We start from the raw sequence: 26,588 nt of genomic DNA on the forward strand, positions 1-26,588 counted from the left end.
TCAACGGCCTATAAATGGAATGCGGCTGTGCTGTCCAAACTGATATTGTGGTACTTTAACGGTTTCAACGCAATGTCTTCTGATGTTAATGTTTAAGAATTGTCCTTGTGTTTGTGTCCATCAGTCTACTTAAATATGAGCCGCCAGTCTATAAACACAGATGTTCAGCCAATAGGGCTGGTTTTCGGCCTGGGGAGGTTTAAAGCAAATCGCGCTGGGATGCAGAGAGTGAGTCTATTCCCTTCCACGGTCGCCGGTCAGGCTATTACCAGAGAAGTGTCCAATGGGCTCCTTGCCAGTGTGATTAGGGCTTCCTGGCATGCCAAGGGCTCCTTCCCTGTGGCTACCACATGCGTGCATAGAATCCCCTAATTACCTCCACTGTGCACGTTGGTGGGGGCATGAGACCAGTGTGGAAAAGGTTTAGCCGATGCCATGGGATCCATTGTTGCTCTCACTCCCAAACTGGGGTCATTTGTGGTCTCACGCAGACCGTGCAGTACTGCCCATTTTGGGGTAGGACCGGGTCTGTTGTGCCTCTGGGTTTTCCCCTACTGCAGTGCCAGACTGTCTAAAAACCAATGTTTTGGAGTCTGGCCATGAGCAATGCCAGTGGTTATGACCCATTCAACACCTTCCAGCTGTCACTCTTCAGTGTGTCGCATGTCCATATGTGGTGAACGTGCTACCTTTCAAAAGTGCTGGCTTCATAGATCTCTGCAAACTGCAGTCAATGGGCTGAGTACTGCCATGGCGGACTCAGCCATTTATCATTCTAAGCTCAAAAACTTGAGTAGCATTATGTTGAGAAATAGCAAGCCCTATTAAAGAGCGAGAATGACCAATCGGATATAAGGCACTATATGAAAATTAATTAATTATTATTTGTACATCTTTCAATCTTACAAACGCATATTCTTCGTCCTTAAGGGTAGACTCCAGCATGTGTGGATCTCTCCCTTTCACCACATTCTGCGAATTCAACAGAACGTTTAACCACTCAGAGGTCCCAGTGCATGCCTTGCATAGAAACACGTTTGCAATCAGCCCCTAGGACTGAGTGAGTGGAGTTGCATAGCACAACACTAAAGCCTGAATGGCGCCTATTTTTTTTGTTTTTTTTAAAGTGCTTAATACAGTTCTCCAGTCTTTTTCCAAACACTCCGAAATGTGCAGAGAAACAATGCATCGCTTTGTCAAGGATCACACAGTTGTTGCTCAAGTAGGCACGCCAGCTATGCTTTAAGTGGGATCACAAAGGGAGAAAGCCCTGAATTATTAGTAAAGCGGCATGACATAAGAAGAAAAGGGGGGTGGCATTATACTCCCTAGAAATATTGATACATGGTGAAGGTGGGCCCCCAAACACGTGTCCTCACAAAAATGCAAAAATAAAAATGACACGCCCCGTCACGGAATGAGACCAAGAGATAAGTTGCAAGGATAGCAAACTTTATATAAAATAAAGTATGCAAGCAAAGAACTCTGCTGCCCGAGAGCCCTCTGCCGAAAATTGCAGTGGCAGTACATTATAAGAAACTAATTTGTCAAACTTGGTGTCATTACATACAGTACAAAATCACAGTGCAGACTGGTGGGCCTGTATGGCACATTCTTTTCTATAGCGGCTGCCAGGCTGCAATTGGCTGCTGATTTCCAGTCAATCTGGTGGCACGTGGGTCAGCTGGGCTCATCTCTGCGGTGAAGATCAGGACAAATGTGACACATATCTAACTGCCTAAGCTGAACAACAGGAACTGATAATAATGTGAACATAAAATCCTTCCATGAATGGGGGTACTTAGAGAAAATTGACTAATACATTGGCATTCCAACCTCTACATTCAAGGTTTCATTGATACCCGGGTCCAGCACCCAGGTGTCTCCCCATGGGGGTTTGATCTACTGTTTACTTTCCCTGGTGCCTCATGATACAAACAGACGTGTGTTGCTTTGGGGAGAATATACTGCTGCGCGGGATTAAGTCTATGGTGGTTGTTCTGGAATGTTCAGTGCGAGGGGGTCAGATGGGTATCAACATGAAAGAGAGTGGTGGGCAGGGACTGGTGGGTCCTGGCCTGGTGGGATGGGGGTTGAGAGGGCATGCCAGTTTAGTGGAGATGGATAGGCACTTGCGGTGGGGCCTGTTCTGGTTTCTCTCTCTGTAGAGAGCACATTCTGTGGAAGTGAAACTGAAGAATTAAAACAATAAATGGCTGGACATCCATGGGAACAAGGCTCGCGCAGAACTGGCGGGGGTTGGTGATGTCTGGGGCTTTCTGTGCGAGGTGCTGGGGATGGAAGAGCTGAGTTCACAGAGGGATGATTTTTGGGCCTTGTAAAAAGATGGCATCTGCTCTAAAAAAAAAATGGTATCTGTTGCAGAGGCTGTGAGCTGCATTATTCGTGTAAATCTCTAGGTTATATCATAAGAAGATGTGCAGTGGGGGTGGGTGTCTCTCCCCCCTTGGCCTACACTTACCGCAGAATAGGTGAGGGGGCGGGATAGGACAATCTCCTTCCCAACGTTGGGCAGGCAAGTGAAGAATATGGCATTCTCCCTCTCTCCCTGTATGTCTGGTGATACGCATGTGGTGCGTGTGTCATGTCAAGCATCAGCAGGTCCCACGTTGAGTGCTCCCACACCCAGGTAAGTACTGCTATTGAGCAGTTGACGTTTGGTGTTTACGCGATGGGAGCATGGTCGGGGGAAGTTCAGGTCAGCAGTGGCAGTGCTGCAAGAGCCGGTGCAAAAGCTCTGATCTGCCAGATGGACTAATGACATCAGGTGCAAAGGACATTTTTAATGCAAAGACGTGGAAGCATTTAGTTTTGTGTAATGAAACCACAAGGAGCTAATGCATAAGGCTGCACCAAAGGGACTCCTGCACGACGCACAATTCTAAGATGAAATACTCCCATGCATGTGTCTTCCTGCAAGTTAGGATATGTTCAGGAATTATTTACTCGCAGACAGGAGATTAAGCTGCCAATGTGGAGCTAACGTTAATGAGCATGGTTAAGCAAAGTAGGGTAGCACTGCCATGCATACAGTTGGTTGCTCTTTGTATGGACGACTGGGCATGTACTTAGCACACCGTCCGTTCACCTAACAGAACAATGTACTTAGCCTGCCCGCCATTCACCTAGCAGAACAATGTGTGATTTAACTAATAAGCAAAAAAGGGCCTGGGAATGTACTTAGCGTGCCAGCCATTCACCTAGCAGATCAATGTTTGACTCAACTAATGACTGAAAAGTTCCTGAAAAGGTCCTGGGCATGTACTTAGCATACCGCCATTCAACTAGCAGAACAATGTGTGACTCAACTAATCAGAGAAGAGTGCCTGGGCATGCACTTAGCATTCTGACCATTCACCTAGCAGAACAATGTGTGACTCAACTAATAAGAGAAGAGTGTGTGGTCATGTACTTGCGTGCCGGCCGTTCACCTAGCAGGACAATGTGTGACTAAACTAATAAGGAAACAGTACCTTGGCATGTACTTAGCGATTTAGCGTGCCAGCCATTCACCTAGCAGAGCAATGTGTGACTCAACTAATAAGAGAAGAGGGTCTGGGCATGTACATAGCGTGTCGCCATTCACCTAGCAGAGCAATGTGTGACTCAACTAATAAGAGAAAAGGGCCTGTTCATGGACGTAGCATGCCAGCCATTCACCTAGCAGAGCAATGTGTGACTAAACTAATAAGAGAAGAGTGCCGGGGCATATACATAGCACTCTGACCATTCACCAAGCAGAACAATGTTGACTCAACTAATAAGAGAAAAGGGCCTGTTCATGTACTTAGCATGCCGGCCATTCACCTAGCAGAGCAATGTGTGACTCAACTAATAAGAGAAGAGGGCCTGTTCATGTACTTACCATGCCGGCCACTCACCTAGCAGAGCAATGTGTGACTCAACTAATAAGAGAAGAGGGCCTGTTCATGTACTTAGCATGCCGGCCATTCACCTAGCAGGACAATGTGTGACTCAACTAATAAGAGAAGAGGGTCTGGGCATGTACTTAGCGTGTCGCCATTCACCTAGCAGAGCAATGTGTGACTCAACTAATAAGAGAAAAGGGCCTGTTAATGTACTTAGCATGCCGGCCATTCACCTAGCAGAGCAATGTGTGACTCAACTAATAAGAGAAGAGGTTATAGTTTAACAAAGGTAGCGGGCGCCCCTCTCTCGCAAGAACAGACATGATAACCTGTTCAGTGGTTATTAACCACTTGAGAGTTCGCAGCCACTGCTTTTACTCACTGTGCCTTTCACAGATGGGAAATATCCATTTGTAAAACTATAATAAGAGAAGAGGGCCTGTTCATGTACTTAGCATGCCGGCCACTCACCTAGCAGAGCAATGTGTGACTCAACTAATAAGAGAAGAGGGCCTGTTCATGTACTTAGCATGCCGGCCATTCACCTAGCAGAGCAATGTGTGACTCAACTAATAAGAGAAGAGGGCCTGTTCATGTACTTAGCATGCCGGCCATTCACCTAGCAGAGCAATGTGTGACTCAACTAATAAGAGAGGAGGGCCTGTTCATGTACTTAGCATGCCGGCCATTCACCTAGCAGAGCAATGTGTGACTCAACTAATAAGAGAAGAGGGCCTGTTCATGTACTTAGCATGCCGGCCATTCACCTAGCAGAGCAATGTGTGACTCAACTAATAAGAGAAGAGGGCCTGTTCATGTACTTAGCGTGCTGGCCATTCACTAAGCAGAGCAATGCGTGATTCAACTAATAAGAGAAGAGGGTCTGGCCATGTACTTAGCGTGTCACCGTTCACCTAGCAGAGCAATGTGTGACTCAACTAATAAGAGAAGAGTGTGTGGTCATGTACTTAGTGTGCCGGCTGTTCATCTAGCAGAACAATGTGTAACTCAACTAATAAGAGAAGAGGGCCTAGGCATGCACTTAGCGTGCATGCCATTCACCTAGCAGAACAGTCTGTCACTCAACTAATCCCAGAATGAATGGTAACAAAGGTGTTAGGCATCTGGAACTGTTATGTAACTGATCAGCAGATACACTAGAGAGTCCAGCATAGGGCAAGCTGTAGTCATGATTGTTAACAAAGAGGCTCATGGTTATTAGTACTTGCACAGTACATACTAAACTAGATATTACAATGAGAGCAGGCAGAAATCTAAGGCGATCAGAAGGCACTAGTGCAGCGATGCCTTGGATAAGAATGTGTGATTTAATGCTAATATACCATAATATCTTACATAGGAGGGCATTTATAATTTTTTTTTAATTTCATGATTGTATTCTTGTTTTCCAAAGTGCTACGAGGGTGTACGAAGGGATACCTGAGTTTCACACGTATGCGGTACAGGCATGGTGTCCTAAATGTTGTCTGGCAAAAATGCCCAAAAGAAAAAAGGATGGCATGGTGAGTGCCATAGGGCACAGGGAGTTTAGTGTGAGCTAGCTAGTAGCCTAATGAATTGCTGGTGTGAAGTGTAGATGCATGATATCAATGTTGCAAACTATTACAGAGATTCATCAGTCGCTAGGTCATGTCATGTGTGCCGGTGAGTAGTTGCCTGATCTTGAAATACATGGCGGCAGAGGCATGTGTATACATTTTATTTTGACCTGCGACTAAATCTCAATGACACTGGTTTGTATTTATTTGTATTTATTTTAATTTATATAGCGCTTTAATCCAAGGCGCTTTACGTGAGGAACAAGAAAATATAAAAAGCAATACATGACATTAAATTTAAACCAGAAAACAGTACAAGGAACAATTTACATTATTTATGAGGTTAAGTGCAAATGGAGAGGGACCAGAGTGAGAGAGGGGGGGTAGGAGGTGAAGGCGGAGGTGGCTTCAATGGAGAAAAGGAAGAAAAAGAAGCTAAGGGGGTGAGGGGAAGAGATAGGATTTTAGAGAAGTGCAAAATGAAGGGTAGGAGGTAATAGAGCGGATGGGGAGAGATGGGCGAGTCCAGTGGAAAGAAGCGAGAAGTTGGAAGGGGCACAGGGTGAAGGAGGAAAAGAGAGAAGGAAGTTGTCTGCAGAACAGAGAGAACGAGAAGGAGTATAGAAATTATGAAGGGAGGATGGGGAGGGAGGGGCAAGACAATAGAGGGCTTTGAAAACTAGGCAGAGGAAGGTGAATTTGAGCTGGGAGTGAAAAGGGAGCCATCCTAATGAGTTAAGATGAGATGGAGTCCTGAGGTGAGAGAAGGCAGAGGCAGAGGATGGCAGAGTGGTAGATGGATTTGAGGGGGGTGAGGTGAGAGGAGAGGAGTCCGAGGAAAAGAGTGGAGCAGTAGAAGAGTCTGGAGAAGATGAGGGAGGAGATTAGGAGTTTAGTGGCATGAAAGGTTAGGAAAAGGCGAATTTTGCGGATGTTGTAGAGGTGGAAGCGGCAAGATCTGGCAGTGAGAGAAATGTGGTTAGATAGAGAGAGGTGGGGGTCAATGTGGAGACAGAGGTTGCGGGCGTAAGGAGAGAAGGGGAGTTGGGAGGGGGTAAAGAAAATGAAAGGAGGAAGGGAGTGAGGAGGGGCAGTGTTAGCAGGAGAGAATAGGAGCTCCGTTTTATCAGTGTTAAGAGTAAAGAAGTGAGAGGACGTCCAAGATTGAATAGCAGAGAGGCAAGAAGTAAGCTTAAGGTGGCTGAGAACAGAATGGTGTCCTCAGCTGCTGCATGCTGTGTCAGAGGACACCAGCTGAGAAGGGGACAGCTGACAAGGGGATAGGATGCTTGTGTCAGAGGACACTAGCTGACAAGGGGATAGGATGCTTGTGTCAGAGGACACTAGCTGACAAGGGGACAGGATGCTTGTGTCAGAGGACACTAGCTGACAATGGGACAGGATTCTTGTGTCAGAAACGAGATTGCTGGTTATTTTCTGTCTACCTCTTTTTAAGGACCCCGGTGTATGTATGAGGCTGTGAGGTAATGGTTGGTACCTTTAGTCTGCATGTGAGTGCTTTGCATTTGGTCCAGTTGTTTACTTGTGTTACTGTTGGGGTGGGTGCATGTGTGCCAGGCGTGTTGCCTGGGGAGGTGTGGAGCTGTAGCCTTGCCTGACGGCGTTGCAAGTGGTACACATTTTTACAAAGACCTCTTTGTCTGCTACAAATTATAGCACCAAAGAAATTAATTGAAGGTGTATACAGTGGTCTACATTGTCATATACTATCATCTAACAGTCATGTGATATATCACCAATTGAGGTTTTACTCTAGAAACCTGGGCAGGAGAATACATGAATTCTTTGGGGGCACGTGAATGCACTTCCAATGGCCAACACGTCTGAACTCCAGAATCCCCACATCTCAGGCAATGCATGTCTGCCCTTCCCTTTCAGGTTCTCAATGTATGGCCCTGGCGTTGCATAATGACCTCATTCTTGAGGCTCGTCTGTTTACACACATGTTGCACACGTCCTGTCCTGCCGCCTATCACAGCAGTGCCATGCATGGGGGCTTTGCCGTGCTATCAATGACACACGGGTAATTTTCTTTCCCTCATGCCATCTGCTGTTTCATGGTTTTGATGGAGCACACACTTCGATACATACAAAAGCGACTCTCTGCAAATGGCTCCAATAAATATGTACTTTCTGCTGCCCACATTCACGTCTGTCTTTGAAGATTCTCACCTCTGAGTCATGTTTTCTTTTACTTCCCATGGCATGTCATAAAAAAAGAGCTTGGCAGGATTGTGTTATGTCTCTTTTGAATCGGTACACCCCCTTTGGCGTGCCAGTTTCACCACGGGCTGGTTCGGCACAGCCAGTTGGCGCGAGGGACGTTTGGACGTGGCTGACATTGCAGCCACGTCTAAACTTCCTCACACCAAATTTAAAAGCATAATTATTTTCAAATGCAGCACGTTGACAGGTACTGTGCCTGACAACGTGTTGCATTTGAAAATAATTTAGGGTCAAGTGACTGGCGTGAAGTGTGTGGAACATCACAATTAATCAAGAAGGCAGTGCAGCAGTTTGGGCGGGTAACAAGGATGAGGGAAGCACACCTCACGGATGTGCCAGTTTCACATAGGAAGATAACGTGATTTGCTGAAGATCACAGAATTTACTGCAGTGGGGATGCTAGGATTTGAACTCAGATCGCCTGATTCCAGTTCTTGAAATGTACAGATGCAAACACATCCTGAGCTGGGAGTTGACTCGGTGGCAAGGCTTAAGGCGGACTGCTTTGGGGCAATGTCCAGTGTGTGTCTCCATAACTTTAGCACGCGTTTCATTTTTAATGTCAGAGCAGAGTAAATCAGGCAATTCATTTTTGATGTCAGTGTATGTTTCCATGATTTTTACTCTGCTCTGACATCAAAAATGAAACGCGTGCTAAAGTCATGGACACACACACTGACATAAAAAATGAATTGCCCGATTTACTCTGCTCTGACATCAAAAATGAAACGCGTGCTAATCAGGCAATTCATTTTTGATGTCAGTGTGGCATGACTTTAGCACGTGTTTAATTTTTGATGTTAGAGGAGAGTAAATCACTAGTAAATCCAATGGCCGCTCGCGCCAAAAAATCACTGCGGCGAAACATCGAACCGCCGAACTGGGTGCGCCAAAATGGGCGCGCCCAGATGTCTCCTGCACCGAATCGGTCACGGCGAATCGCCCCGCACCGAACTGGCCGCGCCTAATCGTCCTGCTCCGCTTTTGAATAGTCAATCTGTGCATTTCTCTTACTGTAGTGCCACCTAATGGTCAATTTAGATATCTAGTGGTCAATATAGATACAGTTAATAACAGCCAGAAAGCAATATCCGCGAACTGGTAGATTTGTCTTTTTAAATCATGTTAATAAGCATTTGTAAAGCCAACCGTTTGGGATTTTGTGCAATCATGGTTATGGAATGTTCTAGGCTCTTCAGTGCAAGGAACAATTGCAAGAAGACACACGTTGCTTATAAATTAAGCGGCTGAAGGCACACTTGGCTAAGACATTTAAATGGCAACACACGATGGTTTATAACTTTATTTAAGCCTTCCAGAAGACTTCTTAAAATAGCATTGTCAGACCCTTAAAAGCTGAGAGTTAGCTCAAAGAGATCCTAGGGTAAAGGGATTGGATGGGGAGGTGCAGACGCACAACCACGATGGTAAAGCAGGATACTGGTGGTAAAATGGCCTGGAGACATATCCAGCCCAGAAAGGCTGTGCCAACACAGAAGGGGAGCAAGCAGAACGGTGGAGGAGGCCTGTGAACGAGCGATGACCCGCAGCGTAAAACCCCAATTGAAGATGAGCCCACCACATGGTCCAGCCAGTATGGCCAGATCTGGCCTTTAAATTTACAACAACAGGAAAATAGTGGGTATCCTACAACAGGTACGTCAGTAACCTGACTTCCAGAACTGAGTGTAGGCAGAGAGCCTCCCCGAATTATACCCACATACACATGGCCTGGAATAAGCCTGCCCATCAACTACACTGCACTCCTATCTGGTTGGTCCCTGAATTCACCATTCACCCCAGGCCACCCCAAAGAGGATGTTATGCGGCCTGCCCAGGGCCAGAAACCGATATACACCAGAGAGTGCATGGCAGGGCCTACATAGAACCCAGGTGTGCACAATGGCCTTTTAAGGCCTGCCTCATGTATTCCTTCAACAAAGGAAATCGCTAAAAACAATGGCGAAGAGTCGGACTTCAAAGTAAAATACGTTGGTACCCGGATGACTCTCAAATAGTCACATTGGGCTACCAATGCAGTAAATCTGCTTGCACCCCTGATGAAGTCAAAACTAAATTACAACTGCCGCCAGCCTGGGAGCTTTATGGGTGACTCAGAACCAAATACTGATAATAAGTCAAAAAGAGTTAGAGTGACAGTAGGACTGCAGTAGAGTCCCTCTGAATACAACAATAGGCCAGCAATCCAAAAAGAGAAAGAGAAAAAGCTAATTGTTTAGGGATCCAAAAAAGGACCTACTGAGCTCCCAAAAATGAAATGACTTCTTAACTCCTATCCACCCTCCTTTCTTTCAGACCTGCTACGGTGCTTGGAGACCATGAAAATGGCAATGGTACACATCCTAATTGCATATTAATTACATAAGATGTCGCTAACCTTGATTTGTAGGAAAGAGCCATGGATATGGTTGGTGCTTGTCAGGTGTATCTGGTATCATTGGACTGCTATAAATACAGCAGCAATAGTACATCCAGTGCCTTCTCTATAATTAGCCACTGTTCTGCCAGGGTTGTTCCTGTGCCTGTGTTGCTTTCTTGGATGTGTTGCACAGTGTGAATGACTAATTTGTAGTCTTGGGAGGATGGATGGAATGAGTCATGCATAGCTACATTGCCTCGGGTGGCTGTGGGTCCACTGATTGAGTCCCTCCTTGCATTGAATTTGAGATATCCTCCTTGGCTGCAAAGCGTGGCCTGGATGGGGAGCTCAGGATCTGACTATATACTTTAGATGGGCACATGCTTCTAGCATTTTCTCTCTAAAGGTTGAACGTCTGCAACAAAAGGCAGGCCTTCTTATTTATAAACCCCAGGGAAGCACACATAGGGTCTCATCACGAGTTTGGTGGTAGCCCTTAAATCCGGCGTTAGCGCTGTTACCGCCGGATTTAAGGGTCCGCCAAATCACGGCTTCGGCTGATTTCCCCCCAGCTCTGAGGAAATCCGCCAGCGGTAAAAGCGCGAAATTTCCCCATTGAGCCCAATGGGGAATGGGGAATTCCTGAATGGGCTCAATGGGGAATGGGCAATACCCGTTCCGCCAAACCCATGATCCGGCACCAATAGCGCTGGTGCGTTTGGTGGTAGGGCTAATAACGCCAGCTCTTTTAGCGCCGGCGTTACCGCCCAACTCGTGATGAGGCCCATAGTGCCAGGAAGATGGTGAGCAGCTATTATAGTTTTTAATTACTGGATAATTTATTGAAGCTGCTAGCCTCCCATGCAATTTTGCATCATTACCGCTCATAGCGACAAAAATGTTCCCTCTTCTTGCTTGAAGGCCATTGCACCATCTTTAAGCATCTCTGACTATAGAGTTCTAGACTGGGGGTTAGTGTGAACTACCATGGAACAAGGAGCGTTTCAATCACTTGATATAAAACGTCTTCACTACGTCCCCAATTACTGTCGAACCCCACTAGTAGCCATGCAGGTATGGCAGTCTGAGGACTGGTCCACACGCCCTACCCCTCTTCCCATATGTGTTACCCACAGTCACCTTGCACACAGTCCATTCTGGGCTCTGTCACTCCTGACAACCGGCTGGGCAAACCCACAATGTTATGACTGGGGTATTGCAGGTTACAATTGATATGATGAGTTATTTATAATGTGCTTAATACGCGCAGACCCGGGGATTGAACCTATGTTGCTCTGCATCGCCTTGCTTCCAAGGTGAGCACGTTGCCCCTGAGCTATCCTCCCAAGACAAGTAACAGCTATCCTCCCAATTACATATAACAGAAAAACAGGCCACCATAATTCAATGTCTCCAACCTGACCCAGGCCCAAAAACTGCAGCGTGGCAACACTCTATATGACCGCACCTTCATCGCCCTCCAGAACCTTCCATAACCTACACCTATGGAAATTCCCTTGGCTTCTTGAACTCTTCTGCTCTGTCTATTAACCCCTCTCCCTTTGATCACTCCCCTTAGGCACACAAGCACTGCACACAACCGTCTATTGACTAATTCTCAGTGCTTCTTGAAAATACTTGAAACTGCCTCCGTGGCATAGACAGTCGCTCGCGCAAGCATTATGGTGTACCCCTTTGCCCCTCAGCTGCATGCTTTGATAACTCATTACTGATGCTACATGTTTGGAACCTATCACAAGCTTCATCCCTACCTCCATCCCCTCTATTATGGCTAGGAATGTGTCTGTTCTGACTAAGGTCTGTATACACTTCACTATTGTACGGACTAGCCATAGCGCTGTTTGATCACTATGGCTGTGACCATCACAATGCAACATCTATTAGCAAACAATTAACATATGGAATTCAGCTAAAATGGCAAGTAAGGCCGGGAGACATGAATGCCCCGTGTCCATGATATGTAAGCACGTGATGTTAAATGTTAAAGGTATTTGTACCGTGCACCGTCACCAACGGAGTTGGTCCCCAGGCGAAGGTAGGTGAAGCGGGAGTAGGATAGTGAGAGGAGTGGTGTTCTGTTGGCAGCTTCAACTCGGTATACAACGGGTGCTGAGCTTTGGTGCGAGTATTGGATCGATGTCAGTCCTTGTGTGCTATTGGTGTTGCATATGTGTTGTTGCGGTGTTGTGAAGTGCGTGCGGGTTGTTGTGCGAGAGATGGTTGTGTGAGATTTTGAGTGAGATAAGTCTGCAGAAATGCTGAGTTTTTGTTAGTGGGTTGTATGAAGGTTAACAGAAGTTCAGAAATCTGTCCGAGTGTGGCACTCGCCAATCCTCCCAATCGACAACCTATATGGCTGCTGTTTCGGTGCTGCGTGGGGATCTAGTCCTAGCCAATGGTCCTACAGCAGCATCCGTTGCTCTTTTTGTTCCTGCAATTGTAAGGCCACGGTCTTTTCAGATCTCTTCCCCAGGAAGCAAAGGCTTGCACTCAGGCCTGCTTAGAGAGTGATGGGGAAGTAGCTTGTGAGAGAGTCGCATTCATGATTGTCCCCGGATGTGGGGAATTCAAACCTCAAGAGGAAGCGGTGGCCGAGATGGGCCTCAATGTGACCCATTCATGTATTCTCCCTCAGGGGATTGGCGGAGGGCTGGGTGCAGGTTGGCACTGCGGCCAATTAGCATAAACAGTGTTTTAGATTTTTTTCAGTACATAAATAGCTAAACGCTGTGGCACTTCTTACACCAATTGCAGTTTCCATCAAGGGATTAAAACAGTTTTTTATGGCCAGAATAAGAGCCTTTTGGATTGCATGCCTAGTAAGTGTTGCTGCATGGTGTTGTTGCCCATTGTGTGATGGCTGCCGAGGGCCATGCCATTGTGTGAGTGTGGTGGGATTGGCGTGATATACATGTGTGCACCAGGTTCTCTGCTCAAAGGATGGTACACTTGGTGAACTCTTGGGAGTGCCAGGGGGTGACTGGATTTGTCCGACCTGTCAGTTTAATGGTCCATGGAGGCTGCTTCTGCTTCTCATGCTGTGATTTAAAATGGAGACGTGGGTGTTCACGTCAGCGCTTGGGCAAGGAGCAGCTCTCCGGAAAGTGAGGCTGCAATCGAAGTCTGCTGTGAAGGACCAGGAAGAAGCAGCAAGCAATAGAGGTGTCCAGACGTCGGGGTGCGCCTGCTTCATCACTTTGTAGATGTAAATGGCATAGCTCTCTTTCCTGCTCCTCTTGCACGGCTTGGAGAGCGCTTTCTTGCAGCCCTTCTTGGGCGCTGGGGCGGACTTGGCTGGCTCAGGCATGGTCTGTAGCTGGCGTGCACTCTGGAAAGCGCGGGAGAAATGAGTGGCCAGATGTTACTCTTGGTTGATAGGATTTGGAATGTAAAGCAAATTGGGATGGTGGCGTGATACAAGTCCAGCTCAATAGAGCTGAGACATAGGATGGCCAACTGTCCCATAATTTGTGGGATTGTCCCGTAATTGGGGACTGTGTCCCGAAGTTTGCCAAGTGGCTCTGCAGGACGGACATTGTCCCGACTTGCTCTGTTGGAGCACAATTTGTGCTCAAACAGAGCAAGTCAGGAGTCACAATTAGGCATGCTGGGTGCTGGGGCCGGCCGCTGCAGGGCGTTGTCTCATAGACTAGCTTCCACTTGCCAGCCACTGTTATTCCGATTAGCGGGAAATGTAAGTATATGACCCCCCTCCCTGCTCCAAAAGTCCTATTTCATTGCACCCGCAGCTGCTGACGTGACAGGCCATCAGGCCTTCAGGCCGGTCACGTCAGCAGCTGCGGGTGCAATGCATTGATTCTGCCCGGTGAATGAGGCTGTGACGTCTTTGCTGCCTTGTGTCCCGAAAATGGATCTCACAAAGTTGGCCCCCTAGTGAGACATTGGTTATGCGGGGTAAAACCGTTTGCCATCGAGATACCACAACCCCAGAAGCCTGAGGCACCAAAGGTTGCACACACAAATGCGACGTTGTGTGCATCGGGCTTCAGGGTTCATGGTGTCAAGATCGCCACACAGAGGCAGCCAGACGCCAGAGCCAGCAGCAGGTAAATAGTACGGGGGAGCAGGTGGAAGTCCTTAGATGGGGAACCATGCAGCAGAGAGGGGTGCGACATCTCCCCCACAGTCCACCCACAAAGGGACTGGGAGAGGGCAGTGAACAAAAGGCTGACCTTGGAGGTGAGGCCTACTCGGCCTGGAATCTGCAAGGTTGGATTTGAGTACACGGCCTTCTGGACCCCGAAATGGTAAAGCAAGCAGCCGATGGCATGAGTTGGATATGAGACATGCTTTATTAATTCCAATATGGCCATGAATTCCATAAGGTACCCTGGTGGATCTGAAAGCTGCAGTCTTAGGAAGGTTGACAGCACCAAGAAAAATAATGTTGGAAATGTTGGCAAATGCAGAATCTATTAAGTCAGTGATGTGATCCTTAAACCTGTTTCAGTGCCTTGGGGAAGTATATGAGAAAACATCGGCCATTGGTGGACGGGTCCAGGGGAAGTGGGAGGTGAGGCATTCTAGGGACGAGAGAGTGGTGGTTTGCTGTAGGGTACAGTCCCGGTCATCTTGTGGAGGACTGCAAGGCCACCAGTGACCGAAAACTCTTTGCGTTCATGTGGTACACTTACTGTCAGGATGAATTCTATTGTGTGAGAGGAGTTTGGCCTGCACCAGAACCCTGCAAAAAGGAGTCCAAGCCCTGGCTTGTCATGCCGTCCAAGGTGTTGCCAGAGTAAAAGTCCATTAATGAGTGTTATCAAGGTGGGGTTGACTTAGTGGGGCATGGGTGGTGATAAAGGCGATCAATATGATGTGAGAGAAGTAAGACTGTGAGCCCGGTGGCGACAGGGCTGTACACGGCTACTGCCTAGGACAGGTCTTTTGGAAACTATGAGTGATGAGCACAACATGCCTGGGCAGTGTCTGTGGGCTCTGGAGCAGGATCAATCGGCCATCACCCTTCTCTATGCCCGACCTTAACTGTTAGAGCCACCCTGACGTATTACACTAAAAAGAGGCGCTTGGTCACATTGCCTGAGTGCTGCGGCGCAGGCTGAGATGGCTCTGCTAGCAGGTTTCAGTGGCTGAGAGCGGAGATGCAGCGGCTGGTCATTGTAGGACACAAGATAGGGGTAAAATGTGCAATCAACCTGGGGTCCTGGAGCAAAAAATAAGAGAGTGGAAGCAGTAGAAGTGGAGACTGGGCTTTAAGCCTTTCCCTCCGGGTCCCATGGTCTGTATGCGCTGGAAGGCTCCTGTAGCTGGCAGTGAAAACTGAGGTACTGCCATGGGTTGATCATGAGGCACGGAGTCAGGCTTGGAACCTAGAGCAGAGGGACAAAGAAGAGAGTGATATGTAAGACGTGCTTATCTGCAGAGGATTACACATGATTTGAGGGTGTGGACAAAAGGGACGTGATTTAAAAAAGCCGTAACTGCCGTCTAAGAGTTGGCAGCTTAGATGGAGTGCAGCACACAAGATTATAAGGGCTACCTCCTTCTGCACCCCCACTGACATCCAAAGCTACTTCCTTCTGCCCCACGCTAGTATCCAAAGCTACCTCCTTCTGCACCCGCATTGATATCCAAAGCTACCTCCTTCTGCACCCGCGCTGATATCCAAAGCTACCTCCTTCTTCACCCGCATTGATATCCAAAGCCACCTCCTTCTGCACCCGTGCTGATATCCAAAGCTACCTCCTTCTTCACCCGCATTGATATCCAAAGCTACCTTCTTTTGCACCCACGCTGATATCCAAAGCTACCTCCTTCTTCACCCGCGCTGATATCCAAAGCTACCTCCTTCTGCACCCGCGCAGATATCCAAAGCCACCTCCTTCTGCACCCGCGCTGATATCCAAAGCTACCTCCTTCTGCACCCGCGCTGATATCCAAAGTTACCTCCTTCTGCACCCGCACTGATATCCAAAGCTACCTCCTTCTGCACCCACGCTGATATCGTAAACTGCCTCCTTCTGCACCCGTGCTGATATCCAAATCTACCTCCGTTTGCACCCATGCTAATATCTAAAGCCACTGTGTGAGCACCGCTGGATCAGAGGTGTGAACATCTAGTAAAGACAACAACTGTAATGCCTTATTGTCAGTCCACTACTGAAATGTTGTGTTAGATTGTAAACGTTTCTCAGTACAAAGTTATAGTCTGTCAGTGTCTCAGACTTTCCTTATGTGCATGCACCAGTTTTATTTTGAAGGTAAAAAAAGCTGGATTCCCTTCGGTTCCATCCCCCTGGATATCTTGAGGAGAGTGCAAGGGCCAGCAGCTGTGGTTGCTCTTTCTCATGACTATTTGATCATAATCTAAATGTACATTCATGACAATTCATGAAAAAGTCATCCGTTTTAAGAAGATATTAAAAAGAGAAAGATGATATTTAATCAAAATAGTTAGTAATGTACCGTCCATATTTAGTTGGCATATTGCTACTCTATGCAAGTGAAGTAACATTAACACAATGGGCCTCATTACAAGTTTGGAGGTAGCCATGGTGCTATTAGCCCCACGACTGCCTCCAAACCGGGCTCCATTACCGGGTTTCTGCAATGGGGACTTACCGGGTCATTCCGACATAGGAGGACCCGGTAATTCCTCCTTGCAGGAACCGTTCCCCATTCCCATTTGGGCCCCCATAGGGCTCAATGGGAATGGGGAGGGAGCTAATAACGGGCACAGTACAACTGGCCCGTTATTACCTCCCTCTTCCCCTCGCGGGACACGGAAAAGACGTCTGGTTTTACCAGACGTCTGATCCGGGTCCCGCAAAGGGAACCTCGTAATCGGCGCTCCCGTAATGAAGGGGCCGGTCCCGTACCAGTCCCACCAGCCCCCTTCATTACGGGAGCGCCAGGGTTATAATGAGGCCCAATGTCTATGTTTTATTTAAAACGTCTCACAAGACTCCTCCCACTTGTACCAGCTGCCATAATAGGATGCATTAAGGACCGGTTTAATGACACTCAAAGTATCCACCTCAGATGGAGTGAGGGCTGGCAGAACTTCAAACGTCTGCCCTGCAGGTGGAACACAGTTGTGTAGTGCAACTGCTTAACTCACGGAGCTACCTTACTGGTCCAGTTTGTGGTGGATAGATCACATAAATGGGAAGACTTGTCACATAATACACGAATCCTCTGCCCACGCCTGTGACATGAGCAGCGGAGGGAGTGAAGTGTAGCCTTGCTTGCTACCCTTAAAGGATATGTGGATTGAAGTTTGCATTGGATAGGCTCTGCCAAGGCTCTGCAGAGTGCAGGAGCACTGTTAGGACGTACAGGGTGAGGCATCAAAAGAAGCAGATCAAGCATGCTTAAAGCCCTTCATGTGGACGTGTGCACACTGGACAATATGTATGCGTTCATACACACATGTAGGAGGAGGTTGGATACATGGAGGAGTGGGCAGGTAAAGAGAGGAGGGAGAGAGAGCGGGATGGGAAGGAAAATTACACTGCAACACTGGGTGATACAAAACAGTGTCGGTTCATGGGGCATTTTTTTTAAAACTGTTAATATGTGAAGATTTCAGTGGAGGCTGGTGCATAATGGGAGATGGGGCACAACCACATCCATTATACACCAGTCCTCACATTGGGCCTCATTACGAATCAGGCGTTAAGGGGTTAACGGCGCCGTAAACGGCGCTGACCCTTAACGCCTGATTCCGAGTTCCCTTTGCGCCATGGTGAGTTTAACGCCTGCTTTTTGCAGGCGTTAAAATCCATGGCGCTAAGGGACCATGGTGCTAATTACGCCACCGTAATTTACGGTGGCGTAATTAGCGCCTTCCCCACTCCCATTATGCCCTATGGGGCAAAAATGGGAATGGGGAAGGGTAAAATGGGAAATGGGGATTTACCGCCCCACTCACCTTGGAATGGGGCGGTAAATCCGCCATCCACCATGGTGTAAACGTAGTGTAAAAGTAGTCGGTAAGGGTACGACCCAGGCGGTAACTTACCGCCTGGGTCGTAATGAGGCCCATAGTCTGTCAAACAGCTCCTTTTCAGGAGCATTGGGCATCACAGAATAATGAGCTAGAGGCCCTGTTGGCCCTCAGTTAGGCCTGCAAGGCCTCTGTCCCCGCAAGGTGTTAGGGGAGAAAGGGGCATGGCCAATATGAACCTATGATGCCTATTTGGATGCTCTGTTCATGTCTTCCTGTGGCCATGCTGAAGGTAGAGAAAGAAAGGGACGTGTCAATCATCTTCTCGCTTCCTTCCTATTCCCTGTTGCTGCACGGATCACAGTGAGGAGATGAGCAGAGTTGGGGGACAAGGAGCGGGACAAATTCATCAGAATAAGCTACAATTAAAAAGAAAACCCTATATGTGTGCATGCATGAGTGTTGTCTGAATATGGGTCTGTGTGGGTGTTTGTATATATGAAAGTATGCGTGTCTGTGTGCACCTTTGAAGGCATTGTTTCAGTGTATGTGTGGGCCGGGCGGTGTGGCTGGTGCCGGTGCAGAGAAATAGTGTGCGTGTGGGTTGAGGAGGCAGGACCACAGTGTGCTGCTGCTACAGAAATTGGCAATTTGATTTTAAATGATGCCCTGCGTGTAGTTTGTGAACTGTCAGCAACGCAAAGTGTTAACGAGGAATACTAGCATATATAGGTACAGCAGACATGGATATGGTGTCCAGTCAAAGGGTCGAATACATTGTTTCTAACTGCAATACTTTCGAATCAAAAGGACCAAAAAAAATTTGAATGGCTTTTTTTAAATGTATTTTTTTGTGCCTTCGTATAGGAAAAAATACTCGTTTTCCCCAAAAAACAGAGGTTTTGGGGGGGGGGAACCCCCAAAAAAAACGTGCATTCAATTTTTCACTATAAACCCATGGATATGTCTTACAGTGCTAATTCTGGCACTAGTGGGCAAAGCCAGTGTCATTAATTTTCTACAAAGGCAATGCAGAAATATATTGCCACAGTCAATGTGGATATCTCTTCATACAGTGACATTATTGGCATTATTTGGCAAAGGCAACATAAAGGTTTTCTTACAGGGGCAATACTGGCATATATTAGTATAGCTAGCATAGCAATAGCATCTTACAGTAGCACTATTGACATTATGGTGCAGAATTCCCTGGCTGTACTGTCTTTTGCAAAACCCAAGTTAAAAAAAAAAGAATGTGAACCATATCTTCAGAGATGCTATCACCACCTCCATAGTTTACATATATATAAATCTATGTGAATGTGTGTGTGTAAATGCATGTATGTGTATCTGTATGAGTATATATATGAACTGTGGAAGTAGAAAAATCAATTTAAGAAAAATCACACATGGCACAGCTCCACTTAGTACCCATCAGCCTCATTACGACCCAGGCGGAGGACCATGGGGCTATTAGCACCATGGTCCATGCCGGGGTCCGCCATGGCGGAATGGGGAATTACCACCCCATCCCGAGGTTGGCAGGGCGGTAATTCCCCATGCCGCCATGGCCCTTCCCCATTCCCATTTTTGCCCCATAGGGCTCAATGGGAATGGGGAAGGTGCTAATAACAGTACCGCAAATTGCGGTACCGTTATTAGTACCAAAGTCCCTTTGCGGCACCCTACTTTAACGGCTGGTAAAACCAGCCGTTAAGGTCGAGTCCCGCAAAGGGACCCCGTAATCAGGCATTAAGGGTTTAACGGCGCCGACACCTTTTACGGCGCCGTTAAACCCTTAATGCCAGGGTCGTAATGAGGCCCCATGACTAGGAGTTCACCTCCCGTTCAGAGTCACATCAGCAAGGCATTGTGGGTATGCAAATTAGCCCAAATGTGAGACTTTTGCTCCAGAAAAATTGCCCTTCTCTTACAGGGCAGCTCTACTTTATAGATGGCTTAATCAACACATGAAAGCCATTTCTCCAGACAGCCGACACCTACCTATCTGGTTGGCCCGTTGTTAGTGATCACCAGTATAGTATAATCCAAAGGACGTGTGGTTGGAGCATCAGGACATGTTTAGCAAACACAAGCAAAGTTATTGTGGGTTTAAAAAGGGTTGAACAAAAATCTATTTCACTGGAAATGTGTAAGTAGAATAATTCATATGAGCCAAGTCACACATGGCACAGTGCCACCTAGACAGAAACATCGGAAGTTCACCTCGAGTTCAGAACCACATCAAAATGCATTATGGGTATGCAATGTAGCCCAAAAGCAAGCCTTCTGCTCCACAAAATAGCTTTTGCCTTGCAGGGCAGTGCTACTTTCACCTGCATGGGAGAGTAGAATAATATAGTATTATGTCACACATGCCATAGTTCCACCCAATAACCATCACTGTACGTTCACCTGCAGCTCAGAGCCACGCTGGCAAGGCATTGCGGATATGCAAATTAGCCCAAATGAAAACCTTTTGCTACAGAAAAGTGCCTTTGGACAGTGCTACTTTATACATAGCCTAATCATCCAAGACAGACATTTTTCTAGCCTGCAGACAACTACATATCTGGTTTCAGGTATCATCAGTGTGCTATAGTCTGACCGTCGTGTGGCTGGAGCATTGGGGTATGTTTAGCGTACACAAGCAAAGTTACGGTGCCCGTGGAGGCCTCCGCTGTATACACTTACTCTGAATAAGGGAAGGCTGTCCCATGTTTAATCTTATTTAAGTCTGTAATGTATTCTTCCAAAAGCATGCCCAATAAATAATGAAGCCCAAATACAAAATGGATGAGGCATGTCCGTAGTCCAGTCATGAATCCTCGATTTAGGGTACTAAATAATGTATTTATTGTTGGAAATAACAGCTTATTTTTAAGGACTAAAACAGACACATACGTTAGACCACTTACAAGAGGTACGGACTCTAGGAACATGTCCGAATACATTAAGTTAGTGGCTCTACACGTGTGTGTATTGAAGCATAGGTTTTCCGCATCATTTGGCATGTCCAAATACACCTGGACGGCAGTCATAAGTGTGCTTAGTTACACATTCATTATCTGCCCCCATGGGCATGCGTTACCTATGTATGTCTGCATGTCTGACAGGTGGTTGTATGTATGTGCGTATTTTTCCAGTGCTAGTCCATTTCCGCACATGTGTGTATTCATTCAACAAACAAAGGTGAAATATTGATACTTTTTAGAAATGTTAATAAGTGAATATCTCCGGTTGATCTTATCCAATCCCTTTCAAACATTTGTGAGCGGGATTATAGCAGCTAACTGGAGCATACTGGGACATTTGGAAGGCATGTCCCTCAAAAAAAGGCAATATGTTTGTACCAATTGTCCACACACAAATTAAAGGTTTGCGGAGGTGGACATTTGCTGATTTTTGATCATGCATCAAAGTTAGAGTGAGCTTTTGTGCCTGCACGTTTGCAACATTGGCTTTAAGTTTGCAAACCTGATCCATCCAAGAAACCTCTCCTACTCCCACACACTACTTGTACCCCCCCCCCCCAGTCTCCCAGGGTATGCCCCTATGCCCAGCACTGCTTTGCTTCCCAGCTGGCTTATTGCCTTCAAAATCCCATTCAAACATACATGTATAATAGTATACTGAGGCATGTGCATTTTTCATCTACTGTCAAAGATCGAGTAAATTTGCTAGTAGGATTGTGCCCCAATGTCCCCTCTGACTTTGTGAGACTCACCGAAGACAGGGTTGGTCAATTTAAGATAGGCTAAGCTAAAGTTATAACATTTTTTCAAGGTTTCTATAAGTTTGCATACATGTTTCAAGACGTTCGATTATGTGATTTGTTACCATTATTGCTATTCTGAATGAGTTAACTGAATATTGCAACTGTTTTCTTATTATATTATTGTGTGATAGTACTTACCTTACTTGAATGCTACAAGCCTTAGTGTATAAATAAATACGTATTTTATTTGATATAACGCCAATTGTGTAACAGTTTCCTTGAACTAAGTGTGTGCTCTGAGTTCTGTGTGCCTCAGAAGAGCCCTGCTCACTCCTAGACTAAGCCTGGCTGCTCATCCATTGCTACCAAACGTTTGGATAGTTGAGGCTAAACCTAAGAGGTGCATCCCTGTTCATGCAAGGTGGACTTTCTAAAGTTTTGTCACTGACAGGACTTTGGCAAAACCCCAAACAACTGATTTCCAAAATAGTTTTGCTCAAAAGAGATCACCCATGCATCTATATTTGGCTATTGTATAAAGATTTCCTCTCTCTTTCAAACTCATGTGTCATTCATTTTGTTTTTCACCGTGTTGCGATGACAGGCTGAAGCTGATGATGGGCTGTTGCTGTACTGCGGAGAGAATGAACATGGCCGTGGGGACTTCATGTCATTGGCCTTGATACGGAGGAACATCCAGTTTAGGTATGGGGCAAATGCTTCTCGCTTCTTATTTATGCTGCCATGCTTGCTTCCCCAAATAAGGCCACATGCTTTGAATTCATATACAGTCGTTGATCAGCATGATGACATTACTAAACTAAACAGCTTGGATGTGAAGTAGCAACCACAGATGTGTACTTTGGGGGCTCAATAGAAACACACTCAAAATACTAGGAAGTAACTTCAACTCAAGGTCTATGTTATAACTCCAGATTTGTAAATAGGGTGTGAAAATATAGTTCCTGCAGCCTCTAAATGTGTTTCATTCTGTCTTCTTTGATCTTTATTTAATCACTATGTTTCTTACTTTTCCTTTAAACACTCATTTAAATGTACAGGGAGTCTCACTTTTTCATCAGAAAGATAAAATTGAAAAAAACTAAGAATCATTTATATTTTACACATTGGATCTGCCACTGTTAGGTCAGATTTTTCATTTATATGGCAAATCTCTTTCACCTGTGAGACCCCCAGCACTTTTTGCCGGACTTGTGGATTTCTTGTCTATGTTCCTGGGTGAGTGATCACTTTTTCCCCCACTCACCTCTTCTTTTACTCTAACTACTGCAGTCATTTTTGTGTCCCTCCATACCTTATTTTTGGAGTCATGCGTTTGAAGTGGGAAAAGTGAACAAAAGGCTCCCACCAATCCCCTCTCAACCCTGGCCTAGAGGATCACGGCCCAGACACCCCCCCATCTCCCAGACGACCAAATACCCTGGTACAAGAACATACGGATGTGCCCACCCGCCTGCCCACCAGCCTGCCCTGCACATGCCGACACCTGCGGCATGGATGAACTCGACTAAACCATCCAGCACCAAATCAACACATCGTTAGAGATGCCATGACGACCTAGCTAACTGTCAGCACACTCGTGCAAACATACACACCGGACACTCCCACACCAATCCACACGAAAAACATACTCAGTGCTATGATGTAGGCGACGGACACACCCACGGACGTGCATCTTTATTATTTTCCACATAGGCTTTTCAAATGCAGAAACGCAAGAGGCATAATGAACTCATCTAAAAAGGCTTGCTCACGCTTCTTCTAAAACCATGTACCATAATGAGAAATATAACGAAGACACGATACTGGGGATAGAGCAATATGATACCATAACCTAAAGCGCTCTGCATCAAATGGTTCCACCTATGCACCAGGCCCAAGTAGGCCGCAAGCAAAAGCTTCCATGAACATTAAATGAGCAAGAGTTCGGTTGCTGACCCTGCAGAATGAGCCCGGCGAAAGCACACCGCCAAGGGCACGATGTTGCAATCTCGCACGCCGCAAGCCGACGCCAAGGTCGCACCTGCAAGATAAGCCAGGCACACAGTGAGAAATGCAATATCAATTGTGCAGAATTCTGCCTCAACCACGGTCCCACCTCACGTGACCAAGCCGAACTTGATAGGGTGCCAAGCCCAGGAGGAAGAAGGCGCCTGGATCCCCCCGTCTCAAGACACAGGCAGATTCAATTAAGCGACTCAATAAGACATCTGCGGCGGTGGGAGTAGTTGGCCTTCCTGCTTATGAATAAATCCTCACATTGTCTGCACATACCCATAGTGAAACATTGTTGCAAGTGACGGGTGACCCAATCAGAACATGGGACCCTTATCACTGACGCCATTAACATTGACCAATCCTCAGGGGTCTTCATGTAACAATTTTTATGTATCAAACTCAAGGGACAACCCAAGTATACCACCTGACTGACCCTTAACCAATAACAACGTTCTCTATACGTATGCTATACTAACCCTACCACTCGGGGAACCAATCCAGAGTGGCGATAGGTTTTTTGCTAATTTTCTCAGGTGACGCAAGTAGCGCGTCATGCTAAGGTAAAAAGGGCCTGCGAGCCCCACGATGTTGAGAGAGTGTCAGGATGGACGCGTACGATCCTTGGCCATCCCTGCCGTTTTGTTTAATAAACAGCAGAATCACCTTGCTTCTTGCGTGTGTCTCATACTCTATCTCTTTTGGGATATACGGGAGGAGTTGGGGCCTCCCCGCCCGGAGGTCCGCGGACGGCCCAGCCGACCCCGGGAGAATTTCCCCCCCGACACGTTCCTTCAACTTTTTATGCATCTGTAATTTACTTTTGCAGCACACAGCACTTTCTATGCAGTGTTGCTCACGAGCCCCTTGGGCTTCCCTTTTTATTTTCTTATATTCTCCTTGTAAGAACACCTGTTCCCAAGGGTAGAGGGATACCTTTTGTCCTTTCTACATTTTATATTGTGAGATCAGCACACACCACCTTATGTGGAGTGCTGAGGGGTTACAATGTATCCCCTCTCTCACTGCTCCTGTGACATTTATGTTACAGTAACAAGCATACCTGAACGGCTGGTGGCAGTGGACGTGTTCTACTGACATTTGTGTAATTCTTACAGGCTGTGTTCACGGCCTCGGTAATGCACCAAAGGGTCACCATTGACCCAAAATGGTGACCGTATTCTTATTTTTACCATTTCTATTTTTCTTGTCGTTTTTTGGTCTTTCCTCTGCTGTGCTGCATGGGGGAGGTCCTTGTCTGACATTTGTTTTCTGTGGGAATCCTTTCTGAAGCCCGCTGAGGCCCCAGTGTGTCTGTGAGGTCAATAAATCTGCTGTTCTTTGTTTTCTAGCATACCTGTCTAGAGCCAGTACCAATTTGGAGGTTGGTTGTCATAAAAGGACAGCCACCCCCCAAAGTTTGAATGTTGCATGAGTACTGATTGGCTGGGTTCCAGGATAGAAGGCTTGCATCCTGAGGCTGAAGACAAGTTGACCACTGGCGCTGAATCCAATGAGGAAGAAGAGAAGAAGGCACCTGCAGCTACTTCCAGCGACCAGAGATGCATGCTGAGTGACTGCTGCTATGCTGACCCTTTCGTTCATGTGACAGAGGAACTCTGAAGAGGACGTCTCCTTCCCTTAGACAGGTGTAACTAATTAGTCTTAAGACAACCTGCATTGTTAGCCATCCTATGACGAGCTGTGACGTTCATGGGCTGCAAACCGCCAATACCCTGGGACCTGCAACCATTGTACAGTACATCGTCCTCTGAAGTTGGAATACTCCTCAAACTTTGATGGACTCCTCTGGACCAGCAGAGGCAAGATTCAATGCCTTGAAGTCCCCTCACCAGAGTGTTGGACTGAGAAAGTGATGCAAATCAATCGGATGAGAACCGTTCTACATCTGGCGTCTTGAAAAGGGTGCCAAAATCATAGAGCCACAAGAAGCAAGGAATAATCCTTTGCCTGGGCCTCTCCACTCGACTGCTGCTGCAAAATCCCTTCCAGTGTCCTTTCATTCATCTGAAGACCAAGAATTTGGTGAACGGATCTGTAGCTGCTGCATCGTGAGGGCATCCACCTGCATCATCTTCTTCACTTCTGAGGTACTGTGAGAATCAAGGTAATACTTACCCAGAGTCGTTCTGCTGCTCCTGTGTGGCTAGGGTGGTGATTCACAAATTTGAATTTGAGTTCGCAGATACACATTCAACCAGGCCTAACATTGGTGCACATCCAGGGAACCTTCTACAAAGTCCCTGAACCCGTTTATCGACTGCAAAGCATTTTACTTTTTAATTTATTTATTTATTGCATTTTTAAAGCGCTCACACAGCCTGCGGGCATCGAGGCGATGTTACAGGAATTGTTTGTTCTTTAGTTGCGTAATTGTTGGTTTTTTTTGTCTTAGTTGCGTATTTATAACGCGCTTAAACATCCAGCGGTTTCTAAGTGCGGACCGGGGATCGAACACGTACTTGCTATAGAAGAAATCCTCTGCAACTCTGACTTTCTTACAGTTTGTGCCTGCTCCTGGTCTGCCTACATCTGGCCACTGGACCACGAGTGTCCACTTCTGCCTCTGCGAACACTCAAGTCTAGTCAGGGAAGGGCTGCTAAAGCATAAAGCCTCTGTGAAGAAAATATCACAAGTGTTGCAAAGTACTTACATGCTAATGTTCTTTCTGTAACTTCATTTTATTCTTGAAACAAAATATTCTACAAAGTTGCTACAAAGTGGTGTTTACTTATCCTGAATTGCATACTGCCATTCTATAAGTATTTTACACTGTGGTTTACTTACCAGATGTATTGTATTGGT

General features: G+C 46.5%; 1 protein-coding gene across 2 annotated transcripts in view; it reads left to right on the forward strand.

Moving 5' to 3' along the window:
- Positions 1 to 26,588, forward strand: part of EGFLAM (EGF like, fibronectin type III and laminin G domains) — a 674,079-nt gene that overhangs the window by 446,662 nt on the left and 200,829 nt on the right. For both annotated transcript variants that reach the window (XM_069627154.1, XM_069627153.1), the window contains exon 11: positions 22,350 to 22,450. In XM_069627154.1, coding sequence (XP_069483255.1) covers positions 22,350 to 22,450 — 101 coding nt within the window. The remainder of the gene's footprint in view (positions 1 to 22,349; positions 22,451 to 26,588) is intronic.

Source organism: Ambystoma mexicanum, chromosome 6p, assembly GCF_040938575.1.
Source record: "Ambystoma mexicanum isolate Mex_15411 chromosome 6p, UKY_AmexF1_1, whole genome shotgun sequence".
NCBI classification, from domain to species: Eukaryota; Metazoa; Chordata; class Amphibia; order Caudata; family Ambystomatidae; genus Ambystoma; species Ambystoma mexicanum.